Source organism: Caenorhabditis briggsae (genome assembly GCF_000004555.2).
Source record: "Caenorhabditis briggsae complete genome, chrIV, whole genome shotgun sequence".
Taxonomy (NCBI): Eukaryota; Metazoa; Nematoda; class Chromadorea; order Rhabditida; family Rhabditidae; genus Caenorhabditis; species Caenorhabditis briggsae.
This window is the reverse complement of record NC_013487.2, coordinates 6,901,351-6,923,234: the sequence shown is the minus strand read 5'-3', so window position 1 is coordinate 6,923,234 and position 21,884 is coordinate 6,901,351. Positions and strand designations below refer to the sequence as shown.

The 21,884-nt window shown below is 36.6% G+C and overlaps 7 protein-coding genes across 7 annotated transcripts; 5 read left to right on the top strand and 2 right to left on the bottom strand.

The window, feature by feature from the left end:
- Positions 1-4,222: 4,222 nt before the first annotated feature.
- On the top strand, positions 4,223-6,635 carry CBG05447 (the record flags this gene model as incomplete). Its single annotated transcript, XM_002633527.1, has 7 exons — positions 4,223-4,347; positions 4,392-4,473; positions 4,521-4,655; positions 5,576-5,969; positions 6,017-6,156; positions 6,199-6,447; positions 6,495-6,635. The coding sequence occupies 7 exons, from the start codon at positions 4,223-4,225 to the stop codon at positions 6,633-6,635; spliced, it is 1,266 nt and encodes a 421-aa protein (XP_002633573.1).
- A 1,971-nt stretch (positions 6,636-8,606) lies between these two features.
- Positions 8,607-10,103, top strand: CBG05448 (the record flags this gene model as incomplete). Its single annotated transcript, XM_002633528.1, has 4 exons — positions 8,607-8,804; positions 9,064-9,198; positions 9,243-9,770; positions 9,816-10,103. 4 exons carry the CDS (start codon positions 8,607-8,609, stop codon positions 10,101-10,103), a joined length of 1,149 nt encoding a protein of 382 aa, XP_002633574.1.
- A 514-nt stretch (positions 10,104-10,617) lies between these two features.
- Positions 10,618-12,290, bottom strand: Cbr-exos-2 (the record flags this gene model as incomplete). Its single annotated transcript, XM_002633529.2, has 5 exons — positions 10,618-10,713; positions 10,760-10,888; positions 10,936-11,091; positions 11,710-12,106; positions 12,151-12,290. The coding sequence occupies 5 exons, from the start codon at positions 12,288-12,290 to the stop codon at positions 10,618-10,620; spliced, it is 918 nt and encodes a 305-aa protein (XP_002633575.2).
- Positions 11,321-11,674, top strand: CBG05450 (the record flags this gene model as incomplete). The annotated part of the gene is made up of 2 exons (XM_002633530.2): positions 11,321-11,419; positions 11,471-11,674. 2 exons carry the CDS (start codon positions 11,321-11,323, stop codon positions 11,672-11,674), a joined length of 303 nt encoding a protein of 100 aa, XP_002633576.2.
- A 1,683-nt stretch (positions 12,291-13,973) lies between the features above and the next one.
- Positions 13,974-16,141, top strand: CBG05451 (the record flags this gene model as incomplete). The annotated part of the gene is made up of 3 exons (XM_002633531.1): positions 13,974-14,026; positions 15,609-15,686; positions 16,015-16,141. 3 exons carry the CDS (start codon positions 13,974-13,976, stop codon positions 16,139-16,141), a joined length of 258 nt encoding a protein of 85 aa, XP_002633577.1.
- A 1,959-nt stretch (positions 16,142-18,100) lies between these two features.
- On the bottom strand, positions 18,101-19,370 carry Cbr-srv-13 (the record flags this gene model as incomplete). Its single annotated transcript, XM_002633532.1, has 5 exons — positions 18,101-18,254; positions 18,300-18,605; positions 18,651-18,787; positions 18,946-19,145; positions 19,193-19,370. 5 exons carry the CDS (start codon positions 19,368-19,370, stop codon positions 18,101-18,103), a joined length of 975 nt encoding a protein of 324 aa, XP_002633578.1.
- Positions 19,371-20,475: 1,105 nt separating this feature from the next.
- On the top strand, positions 20,476-21,585 carry CBG05453 (the record flags this gene model as incomplete). The annotated part of the gene is made up of 3 exons (XM_045235399.1): positions 20,476-20,558; positions 20,604-21,219; positions 21,265-21,585. The coding sequence occupies 3 exons, from the start codon at positions 20,476-20,478 to the stop codon at positions 21,583-21,585; spliced, it is 1,020 nt and encodes a 339-aa protein (XP_045092946.1).
- Between the last annotated feature and the right edge of the window lie 299 nt (positions 21,586-21,884).

Sequence of the window (21,884 nt, the reverse complement as noted above, 5' to 3'; positions counted from 1 at the left end):
AAAAAAGTGAAAACAAGCGAAAAGTTTGAATTCGCGCGCTTTTACTCACCGGGCGGCCTAGAAAAAACCTAGTCCCTAAGGGCTTTCAGCGTATTTTTCGATGCGTTTTTCTCGATGAAGGAATTTTTTTGAATTTTTTCTTTATTTTTATGTCAATCTACATGCATTTCTTCACATTTTGATGCAATAAAAAATTTCACCGTACACCACCTTTAAAGCCTTAAAAAGTTAAGAATGCCCAAAAACGTGCCAGATTCGAAAACGAGTCTAGTCGTAAAAATGCGAAACAAAGTTGGTCACTGCTCAGCAAGCCAAGCCCACACTCAAAATGACACTGATACATCGTTTTTCTCTCCTCCCCTTATTCTTGTTCAAGGTGACAACGAGATGATATATTTGTCTTCTCTCCGATTCTGTTTCGGATCTATTTGGCAACCTACTCGAATAATCGTCACTACATTCCTCATCATTGTCTCATTTCTTCTTCTTCTTCTGTGTTCCTGTTCAATTTCACAATCTGTTTTTGTTCCGCTGGGAGACACTTTTTTCACTTTTTTCAGAGAGGATATGTCTGTGTGTACACACTTTGTGACACATAACAGTACTACTCATACGTCTGTAGGGGAATTGTACTCATGTGCTCTTTGGAGTTGATCATGAGAGAGAACAAAAGTCATTGGGATAAGTGTGAAGAACTATCAGCGTAGAGCAAGAATCAAGTCCAATATGACTAAAAAGTGACTGGAAGATTTGAGAAAAGTTTTGAATAACAACTCAAAGATCTACCATAAAACCTGTAATAAAAGATCACCCACACGTCAAATTTAAAGCCAATTTTTCTCGATTCCTGTCAAAGATATGAAAAAGCTCTCAACGGATAAAATGTTAGTAATATTATGATACATTATTTATCAGTTGACTTCTTCTCGATATCTTTCACAGAAATCGAGATAATTGAGCTTAATGTTGACGGTTTGAATGAGCTTCTTCTATGGAAAATACATACGGTATGTGTTTCTAAAACCTTATCAACGTATAATCAAAAGTTAAATCCGAATTAAACATTTGAAGAAAGTTCCAGACATATTTGTTCATATTTGAAAACTCGAACTTATATACCTTCTCATCAATTTCGTAAATCATCGATCTTTAAAAATTGGACTCTTGAACTTATCGTTTTTGTGTCCAAACCATTTCACCCCTCAATGTCTCAATGGCCTTATCTTTGTACGCTACCATAGACAACTCATCAACAAATAGACACACTATTTTGTGTATTTTGGAGTATATCGCCTCGATGTCCACTCGACGAATCCACATTATTTATCATTGGAGCACCACGGAACTGTGATGTTTGCAATTTGAAATTGGTGATAGTGATGTTGTGAGTGGACAAGAAAAAATGATATCATTTTGTTTTTAGAGGTCTGGATCATTTTTTTGAATTTGTAAAAAGTAATTCATGTTTTCAAGAATTTCCAAATTGTTAAAGCTTAAGTGCTAAAAGTGTCATTGAGAAGGGTGTGGTTTTTTTCAAAGTTGTGCTCATTGATCTTTTGATTTCTCAAGTTTTTTTTTTGAGTTGGTAGCACTCCAGGGAAACGGTTTTCACTGCCCAGTAAACAAACAGTTTTTTTTGTCGAAAAGCAAGAATCATGAAAACTCCCTGAAATATAAACGCGGTTACAAAATTTTCAGAAATTGTCGAAGTTCTTTTGTTATTTAATTCAAACGACGTTTTACAGGAGCATGTTCAAACGATGAAATCGCTGGAAATTTTGAAATTTCTATAACGTTCTCCTCGTCTGAAAATTAATCTTTCCAGAAAAAAGTTTGTTTCGACTCCAATTGTGGTTGATAAGAGGAAAGAAGCACACGATGAATCACATGATTGCCGGAAAGGATCCATTGAACCTTTTCTGTTCTTTTATTATTGAATTTGTTCCCCTTTTCACCCCATTTTGTTGTCTTTTTCCAGATTTTTTGTTAATTCGAAACGCAAACGGAACACCTGGTGACTGGTTGAAAAGCGACGGCAAACGTTTACTGTTTCACTTATTTTTGATTTTCACAGTTTTCAGATTTGCAATAATAAGTTTTTTACAAGTGAATTTTTAAAATTGTCCGGCTGATTTGCATAAACCAACCATAGAGAATGAAAGAGCATCTCTCAAAACCTAGAAAACCTATCAAATTTTGGACTGAAGCTTCAGCACTTCAGAGGTTTCGTAAGCAGACTTGAAAACGGTTGTATAGGTTTTGAAACATGCTCTTTCATTCTCTATGGTTGGTTTATGCGAATCAGCCAAACAACTTGAAATGTTACCTTGTTAGGAATAATATAGAAGAGTTATAGTTTTTAGGTTACTGTAGTTGTCGTTTTGGGACTTTCGGCCACGGCCACCGGCTTTTCTCTTCCACAGCTCCGATTTTTTGTACTATAGTAATCCATCTTTTAAATTCTGTATTTCGAATACAGATATTTTTTCTCTGATCAAAAAATGTTTCTCGTCAAAAGTAAATGGATATTCTCATCGAAAATTCATAGAAAAGTGGCATTTCAAAAGTCATTTTTTATAGTTCAAAAGTACTCATGAATGCATACTCTTCATTTTAATACTTACGACAGCCATTGGTTTACTGTTTCTCAATATTTTTGAATTCCAAGTTTTCCATTTTACATAATTTCTAGCTAAACGTCTTACTATCTCATCCAACTACTCTAAACATGTATTAGAAGTGCCGGTCCTTCTATTGCTCCAAGGAACCTCTATGGGTCCTTCTGTAACAGGGACCCTTTAATTAGAGGGAGCTTTTCAAATACAGATTGTATGCTTCGTCACTAACCAAGTCTCTCTAAAACTTTCCAGAACACTTGGGAACCTTTGGATTTTGAAATTTGAAAAAGAACAATAAACGAATGGTATTTTTTTATCATCCTCTTATCATTCTCATTTTTATGCCAGACACTAAACTGTCTGCAATTTCAGATACAGAATTCTAGTTCCTGGTGGCTGTTGTTGCTTTGACCCGCAAACGGATTTTTTTTCATAATTCTGGAATTTAAATTTTGGATGGACAGTTTTGAAATGTTGTTTGGTCGTTTTCAGACGAACTATTATGCTTGTCTGAGAAAAAAAAGGTTAGAGAGTATTTTTTGCAGTCTGAATACGGTAGCTATATCGAAGCGGAGAGCCTAAATAGCACTCAAACGGTGGAGACGCAGACAATTTTTCTCTGCGTCTCAACCTTTTTTTCTCAGACAAGCATAATAGAATATAGGTCAAATTTTTATCTAGGAAAATTCTGTCAATATAAAGTGATGAGAGCTTTAGAAATTTGAAGTTTTGACCTGACTGAGCCCTGAAAACCCAAAAGTAGTTAAAATCTTTTAACTCTGAAAAAAGAAGTAGAAAGCATTTTTCAATGTTTTTTGAAAATTGACCGAGTAGCTTTAGAAGAATGAAGTTAAATTCTCGAACAATTACTGAAAAAAATTAGGATTTAATTTAAAATTCAGGAGAATTCTGAAAATATCCTCAAAAAAAACCAATTGTCTGAAAAATCTTTTAAAACATAAAATTTCGAAATACCGTAAAAGCTGTAATAGAAGGGCTCTCACACTGTCAAGTTTGAGCTCAATTATCTCAATTTCTGCAAACGATATCAAAAAGTGGACAAATTCTTGATATGTTCTGAATTAACCAAGATAATTTTTCTCTAAGTTTTAAAAGTTAGGGCCACTTACATAAATAGTATTTGGTACATTTCATTTTTAAAAAGCAGGTTCTAGACCTCTTAAATTGTTTTTGATTTTTTCTCTTGGCCAGATCAAACTCCAATCAAGGAGCAAGTTCAAAACGCTTTATTTATTTGTGTTCTTTCTATGTCTTCGTCGTTCGCCGCCTTTTGACTTACCATTTTTCTCCAATTCAAAAAAAGAGAACTTGAAAAAGATGGTTCAAATATTTGAACATACCATACACACATACAGTTATACAACTCGAAAACTTTTTGTCTTCTCGGTTTACCTGTGTTTGTCACTGCGTCTCCTAATCTTTTTACACTATTTTTTATGTTGCCAACGGTTTTACCTTTGCCTCTAAACAATCCGACGATAGTTCATTTCTCTCTTTTTCGAGGTAATCGAACGATTTTGGTTCGGCAGAGAGATCTGCAACAAGTGGAAACTGTCCATTAAACCAATTTCCCCATTTTTAGGATGAGAAATTTGATTTTTCTGTTATTTCTGGTAATATTTGGGAGTGGATCTGCGAACGAACAAGCCTTGCCACTAACGTCTACGAAAATCAGTCCAGATACTGAATTTGTGATTTTTGGAACCAGGTAGCGCTTGGAATCAGTATCCAATCAAACAGTTTGATTTGCAGACATGGCAACCGTAACCCAGATCAATTTTTGACGGGAATAGAGCGAACATGGGGACAAGAAGGATCATTAGAGTTGACATCGGTAAGCTGAATACAATTTTGTAAACACCTGAACATCTGACCTTTCAGATTGGAAAACGACAAGGATATGGATTGGGAGTGGAGCTTCGAAAGTTTATTGGTAATTTGACAACGAATAATTGCAATGTTTCTGAAGTCAAATACTACTCAAGCTCTGCAAACAGATGCCAGATGACGTTACAGGTAAATTAGATTTCTCGTAGAACATGTAATAGAAGGGAGGTCAACTTTGACCGAATTTATCTCGTTTTCTGTAAGAGGTATCAAACAGTTTTCAACTATTGTTGATATTATGATAAACATTCTGTTAGTTTTTCACTTGTTGATATCTCTTATAGGCGCCGAGACATTTCTGTACACAACATTTCGATACTAAAACAGGTTAATACCTCCATACTTGTCAAATTCCGGGCCGACCCGGTGACCCGACCCGGCCCGGCCATAGTGACTCGGCCCGGCGGGCCGGGTCAGGGGCGGGTCGGAAAAAATTCTTCCGGCCCAGCCCGGTCGGCCCGGTGATTTTTTGAAAATTTTTGAGAAAATTTTTTTTTGAATTCCACCTGAAAAACAACTTCCTGTTATAATATGCCCTTATAAAAGTATCGAAACTTCAAAATTTATAGCAATTTTGATGAAAACTTCACAAATTTTCAAAAAAACTTCGAAATTTTGAAATTTTGGAATCTCGCCCGGGCCGACAGGGCCGGGCAGGAGAATTTTTCATTTTGACCCGGCCCGGCCCGTGACAAGTATGAATACCCGTGACGAGTATGAATACCGAGCTCAACAATCTCAATTACTACATATGCGAGATATAAAAAATGTGTAAACTGATTAAATGCTGTTGATTTCATGGTAAACAATTTATCAGTGACAATTTTTTAAATATCTCCAACAGGAACCGAGAAAAATTGGCGCAAATTTGAAAGTCACGGTCCTTTCTATTACAGATCTTATGGTAATCGTAAAAATTGTCCAATTTTGGAACCTTGCGAAATACGACTGTCCTATTCTAGCCAAGAGTGTCAGTAGGTCACAAGAAATACAGAAAATAATTGAAAAACCAAGAAAAATCGGAAGCAAATACCATTTTCCGTTTCCAGGTAGCCATGACTGGTCTCCATCCACCACAAACCTACGCTGATTGGAATACTCAACGATTCGATGATTGGTCCCCAATTCCATACACAATTTCGGATACTCTTCTCCGAATGTACTCTGTAAAATCCTGCAAGAAATCCAACGAAGTGTGGGCTCCAATAGATAACGATGACTTACCGGAGCTTGAGAATATGAAAAATGATAATTCCGTGGTTTTGGAATATTTGAGTCAGGAAACTGGATGGAATATGACTGGAAACTTGGGAAAAGCTGCTGATTTAGCTGATAATTTGATTCAAATGGATTTCTATAACACTTCCTATCCTATGTGGTTGACACAGCCGAAAGTGAACGGATATCATGAGGATGAATTGAAGAAGACTATTATGGAATTTGGTATGTTAGAAGTAAGAATCATAAAACTTCATTAAAAACTTTTTCAGCTGAAATCCATCCTCGATCCTGTGCATACTACTATCCATGTCGTTACTTGATGGGAGGACTTTGGTTAGACGATATTATTGGTAAACTCAACGATGCCAACTCTTCAAAAACTCCATTAAAAGTGGTTGGATACGCATCGGTTAGTAAAATTTCTCCATCTTTTAAATGTTAGCAATTTCAGCATACGGAAGTCACTCTTGCTGTAATGAAATTAATGGGAATTGAGAAGGAAGAAGTTACGACATCCGCTGGATTTGTTATTGAATTCAGAAGACGTCCGAATGCAGCAATCAGAATTTTAAACCACGATCCGAACCCAATTGACGCTCATGTTATCTACCCAGCAAATCTGACGAAGGAATTGTCCGATGTTCAAGAATCAGATGGATTTATAAGGCTGTCGGATTTCTTAAGAATCGTTAGACCAGAGGTAGTTTGTGTTATTCAGAACAAAACTTCGAAATTCGAATTTTCTAGAGCTATTCTGACTGGCCGAAACAATGCGATGCCCCATCGTGTGCTCTGGATAATCCAAATGGAAACGACTCTTCGTCTACATCCTCATTGAATATTTTGTCAGCGATCGCTTTCACAATTCTTACCATTTGGATTCAATAATAATTGGATCATCGAGAAATCTGCAGCATTTCTTTTGTCACAATACTCATGAATCTCATCTCACTGTTTCAATGCATAATTGTTTTTTACCTTTTTAATGTATATAGAAATGACCTGAATTTTTATGAATGAAGTTTATTACATATAGAAAAAATGAATGTCGACATGAATACCAGAAAACTTGTATCAGAGATGTTCGGAACGGAATTCGGAATAATTTATAAAGAATTTTCCGGAATATTTCCAAAGCTTCTATTTCGATATCGGAGCTTTTGTACTTTCAAAGGCCCAAATTAAAAAAAAACAGATTATTCCGAACTTTCGAAAATTGGAACAATAGAAGAGCCGTCCCTACTGATACAGGTTTTACGGTATCTAAAGTTTTAAACATCATTTGTAGTGATCTTCAGCACTGTCCGAAATTTGTTTTTTCTACTTCCGCATGTCTGATTCTTGATTTTACATTGAAATTCAAATTACCGCATAATGCATTTGCTTCACCTTGAACTTTGCCAGACCAAAAGAAGACGAGGAACTAGAATTCAATTTGTTGATTTTCCACGGACACAGAAAGGTTGTTTCGAAGAATTGAAAAGACGAAGTATCAAATTAAGAATTCAAAGAAGACGATTTTCAAGTTCAGAAAAACAAATCGTGTCTTGGTGTATAAAGTTGTTTGTGTATTTTATTTTTGTGTGTGTTGCGAACCAATTACTGCTTTCCATCTTCAATTGAATGGGCAATCGTCTGTTTGAAGGCCATATCTGGGATGAAGTTTGGCCTTTGTTGGGGTATTTAAAGGAACTCGAGAATCTCAGAAGTCAGATCAGTTCTAGGATGTTTGTGATCTTATGTTCCTTGGTAAAGGCATGTTAGTTTTTGACCTTGGCCAATAGACTAGAGAACCTTGGTTCGCGAAGTTTCAAGACCAAATAGGACTGGATAAAATTAGTAGTCTAACTTCTAGTTATAGACAAACTGCTAGACTAGCTTCTTTCCGTTTTGTGGCCGTTTTTATAACTGTAGTATAACTGTAGGATGAATTTCATAGCAGATACCGTCAACACTCTAATAGAGCTTCACATAAGCTTTCAACTTTGAGCTCATATTTCTCATTACCTGTGAGAGATATCAAAAACGGTCTGCAATCAAAATGTTTATCATAACATAAGCAATATTTATTATGTTAAAGTGTATATTTTTACCAAAGGTGACAAATAGATCAGAACCTTGGTCCGCACAGTTTCAAGATCAGATAGTCCTAGGTAAAAATGGTCTGATAGTCCTAGGTAAAAATGGACTTCTGGTTTTGTTTCCCATTTTTTACTGTTTCAACAGTTTTTCATATTTAGTTAATATTATTCATAGTTGCAAAAGGCCGGGCCGGTAGGCGAATTTTCTCGGCCCGGGCCGGCCCGCCTACCACATTGGATAATTTTCCGATGAAAATTTGGGTAATTTTTTTTGAAATAAAAAGGAAAAAAAGTTACATTATTAATCAAAATTACAAAGTAGAAAATAGTCGTAAAATAGGTCGTTTATGTTTAAATGTTTGAAAAAATTTCGAAAAAAAAATTCAAAAAAATCAACGTCTGTACGTACCCCGGGCCGGCCCGAGATTTTGCAACTATGATATTATTAACTCTAGTATACATTGTATAATCTTGACTTTATTGATTTTCAAGTGTATTTGAAAACCTTAAATTTTAAACCATGACGTGCCTACCATCTTGTCAACTAGGAACCGATAGTTCTATGAAAAAAAAACACACAAATATCAGATGAAATCAGGTCACCTCTTCAATATCTTCTGAATTGACGTTCCGCCCACTTTTGTTATCTTATCACTTCAGATAAAAAAACAGTACATAAAGGCAGATGAGATGAGATTGTTTGTCGAGAAGTTGTTTTTCTAATCGTTTAAACTTTTATTTTTTTTCTTTTACCTAGCACTAAAATGAATTTCCAGGAATGAACCTTCTGGTTATCCTTGCCTTGGTCGCAGCGGCCTCCTGTGCCGAACATCTTCTCCCAAAGAAGTCTGTCGCAATTGACAAGAACTCAGTTCTTGTACTTTTCGGAACTCGTCATGGAAACCGTCATCCAGAAGTCTTCCTTGAGGAGAACCCAAGAAGTTGGGGATATGAGGGAAATACCGAGTTGACATCTGTATGTTTCTACGTGTCGTAAAACCTTTAATAGAAGGGTCCCTAACCTGTACCTTCAAGACAATTTATCTCAGTTCCAAGATTCAAAAAAGTTGTCATCTGTGAAATTTTTATCATAATATCCGAAATCTTTTGTCAATTGACACATTTTTTAAGCCTTTCACAGGAATCGAGATAATTGAGCTCAAAGTTGACGGTTTCGGTGGGCTTTTATTAGAGAAAAACGGTATCTTGAAATTTTGAAAATGTAGTGTTTTTAGTATGGAAAACGACAAGGACTCGGATTGGGGAAAGAATTGAGAAGCTTTGTTGGAAAATTGATCTCTCGTAACTATAACTCATCGCAAGTCAAATACTACTCGAGTTCTGCTAACAGATGTCAGATGACTCTACAGGTAACTAGAATCTAAGGTCATCCAGAATCAATTATTAATTTCAGACAGTCACTGCCGCTCTCCATGATCCAGAACAATGGGGAGATTGGGACAAGAAGTGGTATGATCACTGGTCTCCAGTCCCATACGCTATTGATGATCCACTTCTTCGTATGTACGCTGTTAAGGAGTGCAAGGGAAATGATAAAGTCTGGGGACCAATTGATAAGGATTCTCTTCCAACTCTCAAGAAACTCAAGACCTCAAACTCTGCTGAACTTAAATACTTTGCTGACAACACTAAATGGAACATGGGAAATCTTGGAAAGGCTGCTGATTTGGCTGACAACTTGATTGAAATCGATCTTTACAAAGCGGAATACCCATCATGGATCAAGTCACCAAAGCTCAAAGGATACACTTTCGAGAAGCTGAAGGCAAAGATTCTCGAGTTTGCTGAGGTTCACCAAAACGCTTGTGCTGAGTACGGACCATGCGGAAACTTGATGGCTGGATATTGGCTTCAAACTCTTTTGGACAAAGTGGCAGATGCTAACGCTGGAAAGGGACCACAAGTCATTGGATACGCTTCTGTAAGTCAACTTTGATTTTTTTTTGTATTCACATTTTGTTTTCAGCACACCGAGATCACATTATCTGTCATGAAACTGATGGGGTATGTCAAGGACGAGTTGACCACTTCTGCTGGATTCGTTGTTGAATTCAAACGTCTTCCAAAACCAGCCGTTCGTCTTCTCAACCACGATCCAAACCCAATTGATGAGCACGTCATCTATCCAGCTGAACTGACACCAAAACTGAAGAAGTTGGCTGATAAGGATGGATTCATTCCGTTGGATGGATTCACTGCCTTCGCCAAACAGTTCGCTTTCTCTGATTGGAAATCTCAATGTGACAAGGCATAAAATTCTTCGAAACATGTGTAATAACCCGTAATAAATTCGACTCTAGTTTCATTTCTGTAGAAAAATTGACGACATTGAATAAGTCTGAAGTGTGAAAATGTGAAAAAATACAACAGAAAGGTGCAAAAAACTGTGGAAGATAACCCTCAGTTGCATTATTCGACGATAGTCAACTTAAAAAAAAATGTATAGTGCACTCAAAAGTCACACCCGTTTGTATTTCCGAAACCAGGTTTTTACACACCTATTTTAAGAATACTTAAAACGTTTTTTTCCTTCCGAGAGCACTGGGTAACTTAAAAGGATCATTCTTCCAAAACGCAGATTTTCGTAAACAGAAATCCAGACAAGTACTTTTTTGTCTAGGTCTGCAATGAGCAATTTAAAAATAGGTAAAAATCAACTTTTCGGATTCCTGTAATTTAAAACAAAAATTTCGAAAGAAAAATGATAAATTTATATGAATTCAACAAGAAACAATAACAAAGAAACAAATTAGAGATCCATTGATGAGTTACTTCTGCTGTTGCTGTTGAAGTTCCTGAAGAAGGCGCGCAGCGATGAGGTAGGCAAGCCGAGATGACGTCTCCTGATCCGACAGCTCTTTGATCTGAAAAATAAAACTTATTTCTACAAAAAACTTCGAAACTACAAACATCATAAGGTTGACTCATTTCATAGCACGTTGTCAGTGAATTGAGGAAGATCGAAATCGAGTAATCACGGAGAATTCGAATGCAAGCGGCGACTCGTACCATAACGAGCCGGATGTCATGGGGAACAGTCTGAAAATTATCGAATCACATTATTTGAGTTGACATCATTTTCTCACTTGAAACTCGTTTACATGTGATCCATCTTCCTCGAGTGTCGTTTCTGGCAACGCTGGTGTTACCCACACGTTTCCATTGCAACCAATGATGACAGCCATTCCGTAGGGCAGCGTGTGAAAGTGCTTCTTGGATTTTTTGATCAAGTGCGGGGGAACCTGAAAACGGAAGTGATTTAGTTTAGAAGAAACATCATATATATTTGCATTGGGATTAAAAATTCACACGCCTCCTGTCTCAGTGTACTTTGAAGATCCTACAATCAGGAAGTTCTCACGATGCACTTTTTTCTAATTTCTCCTTCACGTGAACTTTTGAAGAAACCACAGCTAGGTTAGCTGAGCTAACTGATCAAACGGCACAACCGGAGAAGTCAGTTATCAGACAATGCGTGACTACATTGCGAAAGCAGATGACATTCGAACTAAATTGCTGGACTCCATGCTCCGTCGGCTAGAGATGAAAAAGAAACAGGTTTTAGAGCAGGTTGAGATGCTAAATATTGCTATGAAAAACTTAAAAAAAAAGAAAATATAGAGTTGGGAAATCTGTGATTGGCGGATGTATGTTCATTGGCTTTTGATTGCCGCCATTCTCATCGTTTTCTGCGTTCTCCGGTATGGCGTAGAGAAAGTACACCTACAACCGACAGAGGGAAGAGACGGAGATCCGATAGTGGAGTACAAGGATCGGCAATTGGAGAAGACGTCAGAAGCGTTTAGAGCCCGACATCGTCAGTGACTATTTTTAAAAATAAAATTGTTGTTTTTACTCACTTTGATTAGAATTCCCTGCTGCAACTTTCCGTATTTGTTGTTTCTTGTGTGCAACATCAGAGTTCCGTCGTGTTGTACTTGTTGGATTTCAGCGCATATCAGCTCTCCGTTTTTTAAAAATTCGCTCATTTTCTCCTCATCTTCCACATCTTTTCGTCGGAAATCTCCACCGGGTAACAGAACGGATCCGAGAGGAAGATTGGCGTGAAGCCGGGATGATACATCGCACTTCCATCGTTTCGCCTGAACTTCGACGACACGAGCAACAACTACATCTCCAACTTCTCCAGCGTATCGTTGTTTGATTGTTTTCACCATTAGAAGACGATTCAGTTGTTTAACGACTCCAGAAAGAGAACTAACGATTTCTCCATCTCGAATGAACGTTCCATGTCCTCTGAAGTTTTTAATCAGGCTTTCAAACAACTAAATCGTATTTACCTCATGAATTGTTGTGGAGCATCGCAAACCGAGTGTCCCGGAATAACAATTTTAGTTTCGTCGATATCATTTCTAGCCTCGGACATCGATAGCATCATCCATGGCGAGACGAGAGGTGGACCAGTAATTTCGTAGCTCATTATTGACTATTGTCTGAAAAAAATACAGTTGGTGTGCTAAAATCAACGAAGAAATATGAAAAAAGTTGCAAATTGTAAAAAATTGTTCAACGATACTCCGAACTTACGCATTGCGCGCGCTTTAGCGTAAATCGACACAACACTCAAAGCGCGGTTTCTCAAATTCGATCGGCTTACACTCGAAGTGCAACTTAATTGAGCGTGCAAATTCAACGGTTTTTGTTTCTCTGTGTGACAAACAATAGATCTCCAATTATATTTCGACATCACAGGACATGTTACCTGACGTTGTGTAACATGTATAACCTATAATTTCGAAAAAAGGACAAGGAAAAGGAAAAAAGTACTGAAGTCAAACGAAAATAGAAGAGCAAAACAAAGAAGGTGAATAAACAACAACAAGATGATTCGAATTTGAGATAAAATTGAGAATTAAGAGAATTCGAAGTGCAGCTATTTTTAGGAAATGCGCTTCTGGAAAGTAGACAATCGTTTAGAAGATTGCAGAATAGATTTTTCCAGAAATTTGAAAACAAAGAACTCAAAATTTCAAGCAGAATAAGTTCAGGTCATTAGTTTCGATAAAATCTGAAACTATTCAACCAGTATATATTTCGTAGTCTTCAGGAGACATAGAATTTTTGACACTTCAGATTCAACGTTATTCTGGTTCACAAAGAAATCGGAGCTGGGTAACAGAAACGCCGGTGGCCGTGGCCGAAAGTCCCACAACGAAAACTACCGTAAACTAAAAATAGTTCAATTTTTCAGATTTTTCCTCGTTTTTAACTTTGAGTTTGTTGTTATTTTCCCCCAAATAACCTGAATAATGACTAATTTTCGACATGACAAAAACCTACAAATAATAATTTTTTAAGTCGGAAAGTATAAATTATTTTGGGTTACGGCAGCTGTGGGACCTTCGGCCACGCTCACCGGTGATTCTCTTCCACAGCTCTGACTTTGGTGCTAGCATAATGTTTATATCGTCCTGTAAGATCCTGTGCATCGTTGAGAGACTTTTCCGGTCCCTCTTTGTCCTCTCGTCGTTCTCCGATGATGTCGAAATCGATGTACTTTTTCAGCTGTATGATGCCGGTGGTTATACAGGTTTATTTTGAACCCATTTATCAAAAGTGACAAATTCGATATATGGTTCTTTCATCTACCAGCAGATCACACGATGTGCCAGACACTTGATGATTTGTTCTAAATTACTGTTATCGCTTCTTCGTCTGCTCAAATTATCTACAATTTCCTCCGTCCGAAACCCTGCAATTTCCCAAAAAATTCTCAGAAACCTGACTAAATTTGAATGACGCAAAGCGTTTAGCATTGACAAAGAAACCAATATCAAAAGAGGTAATTAATTATGCGAGAGTCGTCTATTCATCGGTAGCTCCCACGCCTACCGTATCCCGCTTTGACGTCTCGTGAATCTTAGTATTAACCCAGAGCTAATGAATACGTTCTTTTAGAATCACATCTTCAAAAAACTATTCATCCTTCACACCCCCAACAAAACCTTCTCCTACTACTGCTTCTTCTTCTTCCACTCCTCCTTTCAGAATCATTAGACCCCGCCCACTTCTTCGTTTAAAAAGAACCGAGCAACGGGCGAAGGCCTTCACTTGCTCTCGCTCTTTCACGTCTTCTGCCGTGCATCCACCCCAGAGTTCCGAAATGAAGTCGTCGTCAGTGCTCTCCATTGCTCTTATTGTTCTTGTGATCGTTCAGTAAGTTCTGGGAACAATCGTATAGTTTATGAATTGTAGCAGTAGTAGTCTAGCTTCAGAATTCGATGGAAATTTGATAGTAGTATAGGGATTAGCTGGGGATGCATACGGGGTGGACATTCGATGTGGATAGGGAATTAGTTTCAAGAGCTTTGTACTTAGAAATTATTTGTTTTGGGCATGACAAGTACAAAAAGTAACTAGGGATATTTAATCCTTTTGAACTTGTAAAACGTTCAAATTGTACCTCTCGGGTTTTCATATTATTCCGGTTGAGCTGCTGGAAAACGGAAACGCTTCACTTTCGTTCAACTAGGTGCTATTTTTATAGTGATTCCATGAATAGGTTTCTGATTAATGTATTTAGCAGCACGGCATTTTGCTTGGAGATATTCCTAGGGATAAATACGGCCTCCTAGCAGCCCTGGCGGTTTCTGGGTCTCAACTTTGCGCTCAATTATCTCGGTTCCTATGAGAGATATAAAAAATTTGTCGATTGATAAAATATTTTTGATATTATGATAAGTAATTTATCAGTTGACAAAGATTTCATATCTTTCACAGAAATTGAGATAATTGAGCTCAAATCTGATGGTTTGGGTGGGCTTGTATTAGAGGAAACACGGTTGTCTGTCCTTTGAAACAGAAAATGTTAAAAATCGGAAATTGATGGAACCATGATAAAAATCCTAACTTTCTATTTCATCAGTTGGCAAATTTTTGATATCTCTCATAGGAACCTGGATAATTGAGTTCAAAGTTGACTGCTTTGATTGGAAAGAAGAATTAGAGGAAATACGGTAGATTGGCAATATCAAAATGATCATTCTTTGATAGAGTTGCTTTTGGACAGTTTAAGTTAGTCCATGACCTCCATGATCCCTGATTCTCTTTAACCAGTACCCACACCTTCTCAAGAATTACATCATCTGGTTTCCTGTACGATCAACAAGTTGTGTTCTCCCACACCATCACATTTCCAGTAATGTCATGGGAGTACTCGAATGATCAGAGACTCCGAGAAACAATTTGGCTGCCTTCTTTTTTGAATTGGAGAGAAAAAAGTTCCCACGCTACTCGTCAACTATTCATTTCACTCCTCGCAGCATTTTATCAAGATCTTCGGGGAGGCGCAAAGATGACGTGGGACGAAGAATTTCAGAATCTGGAGAAGAGGGTCATTGACCATTATAAATGTAGTAAAAAACACAATTCATTGTAGTAGTAAAGTGATGATCTCGTAGTACATTTTGATCAGTTTCTCTTCGAGATCTACTTTGAGAATTCTTGAAAACAAGATAATAAATAATGAATGCTCTTCACCACCTTCCGAATATTACCACTTTTTAACCCGAAGCACATGAAAAGGATAATTTATGAGTTGTCTAAGAAGAAACAGAAAGAGAGATCTTGCTACAAAATGACGTTGCATTTTCTAGTGTAAGATGAACAATTCGACCCATGGGGATTCAGATTTTCATATAGAAAAGAATGTATTATCGCTCTTCGAAAGCCCAAAAACATCAGAGCTCAAAAACGTGCATATTCAGTACCGTGGTTATTTTCAGCATTCTATTTTCAGATTGATCTCCGCTTCCGTCGCATCGGTTCCATCGTCGGCAGACGGACAGATTGATTACGATGCGTTGGCGGCAAAGATGTAAGTTAGGAGGAATTGGGATTATAGAAGAAAGTAAAAAGGGATTAGAGAAGAATACGAGGAGCATATGATTTCAATTTTTGGATTTTACTATTTTTTAAAGAGTATCATAAGAGTTCATAGGTTTGTAGTACTCAGGTTTTTAGAATCTAGCTATGGTACTGAAGCAAGGCTGTTGGAAACTGGACCGCGGGTTTTCTGGGTCGGGTATAATTAGAAGTCTCTAGTTGGCTGATCTTGTTTCCGCGGCCGACCGCGGCCCTGATTCTGACAGCATTGCATTGAAGTTAAAAGCCTTTTGATTGGAACCAATTTCTCATTCTTTTAGCGAAATGCTGCGACCAAACCGCTACTGGAAACGTGCTCACAACATCGACACGCGTGCTCTGAATCAATTCAAGAACTGCTACTTCTCGCCAATTCAATGCGTCCTCATGGAACGTCGTCGTAAATAGAATCCCCATCCCACACCATCCAAAGCATCTTCATTTAACTTCATTTATTTCTGTCCGTTCCGTTTCCCCTATTTATCACTCTGTTCCATGTGTGTGTGTTCATGTTTCAGCAGCAGTTTCAGCACTTTTTTCTCAATTCCAACCCGAAAAAAAGTTGAAAAGAAAAAAAAACTCTATTTTGCCCCCAGTGTTTTTGTGTCTCTTTTGAATGAAGAACAATGTTATTTTGCGCTTTATTTGAAACAAATCGTAAATTGGAAAACGTGCTTAGAGATTCACAGCTTTCTCCAAAATTCTTCGAGATTCTATTTTCAGACTTTTCAGAATTTAAACTTCCATTCTTCGAAACTCTTCTCAATTTCCAGACGATTTTTTCTCGCATTTGAATGAAAAACAAAAACACAAGGACCTTTACATCCTTTTTTCTTTTTTTTCAGAATTAAGAAAAACAGCGACAAACAAGAAAAAGGTGGTAGTAGTAATATTAAGTAGTGGGTAGCGTTGGGCAAAAAGGATCAGAAGAATAAGAAGAAGAGTGGAAAAATAAAACAAGGACAGGAAATGAGTTGTTTCTAGAGAGGAAGCTATTCGAAAACCGGTTTCTGGTTCAGGTACTTTTTTTCTGAAGGAGCATGGGCATTTTTTTGCAGAATTGGTGGTGTAGATCGGAATTGTGGGTGGGTTATGATGACGTGGTAGATAGGTCCATGATCAGTTTGTTTGTGGAAAACGTTGGGACAAGAATTTGGGTGCATAAATACTTGCTCATCACGATTGTGGACAAACTTTTCTCACGACGTCGGCATTTTCACAATGGATGATATGTCAAAAATTGGCTATCGTAAATTAAAAAATTTCGATGACTGAACGGATGCCAAAAATAATAAATAAATTATACAAATAGTCGATTTTATCCTTTGTTTATGCTGGGAGAACCGTCTTCTGAAAATCAAATAACAATTTTTAAATCCCGAATTTTTTCTAGATTCCAATATCAATCCAGGGATCAGGCCTGTGCGGCAACAAAATTTTTTCGGCAATTCGGCAACTCGGCAATTGCCGAAAAAAATTTCGGCAATTTCGGCAACTTTCGGAAATTTTCGGCAACAAAAGTTTTGCGTCTTTTTTTAGTAAAATCGATACGTAACTCACCTGAAAATGCTTCTATCAGGCTCAGAACTACAGAAAATGTGTTTCATAAGTTCCTTAAAAAAGTAATTACAAAAATTGGCAACTCAAGACCACATTTTTTATGCAAACTATTTCTCTTCAGCAATAGAGGGTATTCCAATGGTTGAAAATACTTGTTCCGATTGTGAGTTTTGAAAATAGTGCGCTCAACTTGTTAGGCAATTCACGACACCCGTTCCCTAGAGATTTGAGACAGATTGGATAATTTTTTGATGAGTTGTGACTCATGATATCTATTTTTCTCCTATGCTCACAAATTTGAAGCCCATTTTTAGATCCGATGTAAGTATTTTTGATGATTATTGGGACACATTTCCTCTAAAATTCACTCTGAGGGATGATGGTGTTCAAAATTTGGTTTTTCGAACTTCGAAATCATTTTTTTGACTAAAAAAATTGTGAAAATCTCTAAATTCAAAAAAATTTCAGTTAATCGGCAACAAAAATTCGGCAATTTCGGCAATCGGCAATTTGTTGCCGCACAGGCCTTTCAGGGATGTTTCGAACGGATTTTGGAATTCCGAATGTTCTGAAAATATCGAAAACGCTCGGAATTTTCGGAAAAAAATCGGGATGTAATTCCGGTCAGAATACTTCGAAAGGTTTTTTTCAGAGTAATATTCCGATTTTCAGAATTTTTGGACTACGGTTTGTCAAAGACGAACGGGAAAAGTTTCCTTGCAGGCCTCGAGCGGAACTAATTTCAAAGTCTGTACGGCGTTTTCGAAATCTGTTATTCTAAAAATGCTATTCCGAACACTTCTGAAATTAATGATTATTCTTAAAAATTGGTTCTACCGTAATAACTGCAGTGTTGTTGAATGAACTATTGGTCCGAAGTCGAAGCTGAGTGAGTACATATTTCCTCAAAGAATCCGAAAATATCCATAAGAGATAAGGATTGATACTGGCAAATAGGTCACTGAAAAATATATTTTTAATGTAAAAATTGTTTGTAAAATGATACCTTAATAGATTGTAGAAAAGGTAAAACTCATCAACTGTCAGTTCAAACAGTTTTGCTACTTTTAAGATGAAAAATAACAGAATTGTCATTTGAACAGCGACAATAATAGAACACATTGTGAAAAGTCTTCGTTCTCTTTTTCTCGCTTTTTCTTTAGTTTTAGGAACATTTGTGGAAAGGAAGCTCAACTGTGTGTTTCGTTTTCTTAGAACCACGAAGAGATAACAATACGAAAATATCAGATAGATACAGTTGGAAAAGAGGAATCCTCCACCAATAGTGAAAAATATAGTTGTCATTTTTTTGCTGCAAAAAATATTTCTGATAGAACAAAGATTTTGAGGCACCTACTCTGAAAACTGAGGCATCAGACCATTATTTTCATTTGTTGCTAATGTCGTTTTGTTGAAAAAAGTTAGCAAACCAACGAGCATTCCAGGAACATATTGAATAGAAATAGGTATCCAAAGTCTTGATGAGTGCCACATCTAAAAAGTTTTTCAAAAATATATTTTAGATCATGAACCATGAAACGGGCCAGGTTTTTCTGGCAGAATGTTCTCTTCCCGGTCCGTTTTGACCCGGGTTTTTACTAATTTGTTTCCTCTTGTTTTTTTTTAAATCTCTTTGTTTTTTCTTCCGATACCTTTTTATAACTTTGTGGTAAAATTATAGCGGATAGCCTATTAGTAGCCAGAACAGAAACTGACGCAGCTTGACATATTCCAGTACTCCATGCAATATAAAAATAGATATGAGCGTAGATGTAATCCAGGTTCCGATAAAAATCAGCAAAAAAACCCATTTTTGGAAACATCGCACCGAAATAATTGGCGAAAAGTGTACCTGAATTTGTAAACTGAAAAGTGATTTTAATTGTTTGAACCACCCACTCAAATCTATAATAGCAGTGGTTATACATAATTTGAAAAACGGAGTACCCAATTCATCCACTTTTCGAATCTGCGCCTTTATCATAAAAAATAACAAAAATAAGTATAATGGTACTGTAATAGTGACCAGTATCAGCTGAAATATTTCAACAGAGCTGACAAGAATAGAGTACTCCATTCATAAACTCTTAGACTGAAATAGAATATGTTCAAAATCAGATGTCGTCAAAATCACTGAACTGAAAACAAGCGTTTTTTAGAGATCAGATGTTAACTTAGTTGAGCGATTTCATGATTTCAGTGAGCCTAACTAATTTCATCTGTTAGTTTTAAAGTATGAAGAATGAAATTCAAGGAAATGAGGGAATGGGGCAGGTGATTTTTGTTGTTGTTGCAAAACTTTCAAAGAAAATAAGAAAATAGTCACAGAATTAAGTGTGTTGCTGTTTAAAGTATAAGAAACATACCTAGTAATTATTATAGCGAGAGTGGTTGGTACACAGAATTTTTGAGATATTTGGAAGGGAAAAATGTTATCAATTTCGGACATTTATTGAGTGGAAACTTCTAGGAATACCAAAAATATTTACTTCCTATGAGTTTTGAATAAGATTTTCCAGATTTTCCCAAAAACGGTGTCTTCTCTTTGTAGCAGTTCCGGATTTTTTTAAAGTCTGACTTGTTTAATTTTTGATAGATGAATAAAACATTTTGTCGACAAAATCTTTTTATTTTCTGCATTCGATGTATAAATAAATAAGAACATTCGTACGCAATGATAAAAAGTACTGCGCACAATTAACTTAAAAAATACAACTGAAAGAGAAGCAGCTATTCATCGTTAGAATTCGATTTTTTGCCTTCTTCGAAAATCATCTTGACTCAGTACTCCATATCGATGAATTCGCCGGTTCGATTCGATTTCGTTGTTGAGAAATTGGACCACGCACCCTCAAATCAGTAGCGTTAGAATCAAGTAAGAGATCTCAAAAAGTCGTCGAAAAATTGGCCTAAAAATATTATGACACATGGAGAAAACAAAACTTTTAAGACGAATATATTTAAATCGCCGAATTACGGTATTCGCTGTAATTTATTCGATATTTGACCTCAACTTTTTTCTAGACTAGAGTATTGTTATGTTGAGACCTTTTTAGTACTTCTACAAACATGTGCCGATAACAAACTCTCTTTTCGAAAATGTCATACTCTTTCGCTTTTTTCTCTTTCCCTCCACCATCCACCCTCTAACCTCATAAAAATTTCCTTCTTCAATCATTCGAATGTCGAAACCAGAGCCTATTTGGCAACATCTTCCATTTCATTTCAAAGAAGATGTCGTCTCGTACCTTGACTTCAAATCAAAGTTAGTTCTAAAATATCCCATTCAATGTTAGTTTCTGATTTCCAGATGTTCTCTTCGCATGTGTTCGAAAGATGATCAAAAAGTTGTAGATTCTCGTCCAATTACAATCGATTATTTTGGTCTAAATCTAACCGAACGTCCTGTCGATGATGTTCACAAGAATACTCCAGCGGAAATCGTTTTAAGAGATAAGGATGTGACAATGTCCAAATTCTTCTCTCCTCATTCTGCCATTGTATACTTTATGAAAATTTTCAAACTTGATAAGAAATTTAAAGTGAATACTCTCAACATTCATGTATGGAACTATAATCTACACAGTAACCACTTCAAGTTTTTCAAGAATTTTCTGGAGTGTATGAATACTGAAAAAGTTAGACCAAAGATTCGCAATTTCGAACTGCCGACCAGTTTCATGGACGAGAAACAATTGGAATCTTTGGTTAGAGCAGTTAATATAGAACATTTGGAAACAATGAGTCTCGGCTGTGCGACAAGGTTCCAATTGGAGAATTTGGCAAGATCGGAGCAATGGACTAAAGTGAAGGCGTTGAAGCTGCATACAAGAGATCAAATAGATCCGAGATGGGTTTCGCATATTCAGAGACTGAATATTAGAGTTGGAAAGTTGAGTCCAGGTTGTATTTCTTCGTTGTTAAAGGTGATATAAACAAGAATTACTAAAAAACGAATAAGGTATTTTCAGGACTTATTATCAAATAATGTTCCTCATGGATCTTTTATATCTGTCTCTACGTACTATCCAGTTGTGAACACCCGAAATGCGACATTGAACAACATTTTCAAAAAGTTACCGTTCACTGCAAAAAATGACCAAATCGATTTGGCTACAATAACCAATTCAACTATTAAGAAATTTCTGGAATCCCCTCTTTACACCCAAAAAATCCAAATAAGCGATGAGAACAATTTACTTTTTGTGATCATTTGTGAAAGGGGTTTCGGGGCACTTGTATGTCGGGATAATTATTTCGAGGATGATTTAAAATCATTTATTTGTGAATAAATAAATTAACTTCTGATCTTGATTGGCTTCGAACTTTTATTCATAGTGAAACCGAATTACTTCTTGGTTCATGAGCGCACATAATTCTCAAATAACTTCTCAAAAACGTTCCCTTGTTATTTTAGCTTTTATGAGCTCCCAGACTTTTCAAAAAATCATTTTCTTTTTCCTAGAAAAATGTTTTCGTATAGTATTCCGATATTTTGGTTGATGTGTGTCTAAATAAACTTTCCGTTGACTGTATAACATTCAATTGTAATTTCACACGTATGGATACTCGGATTCAAAAACTATGTTAT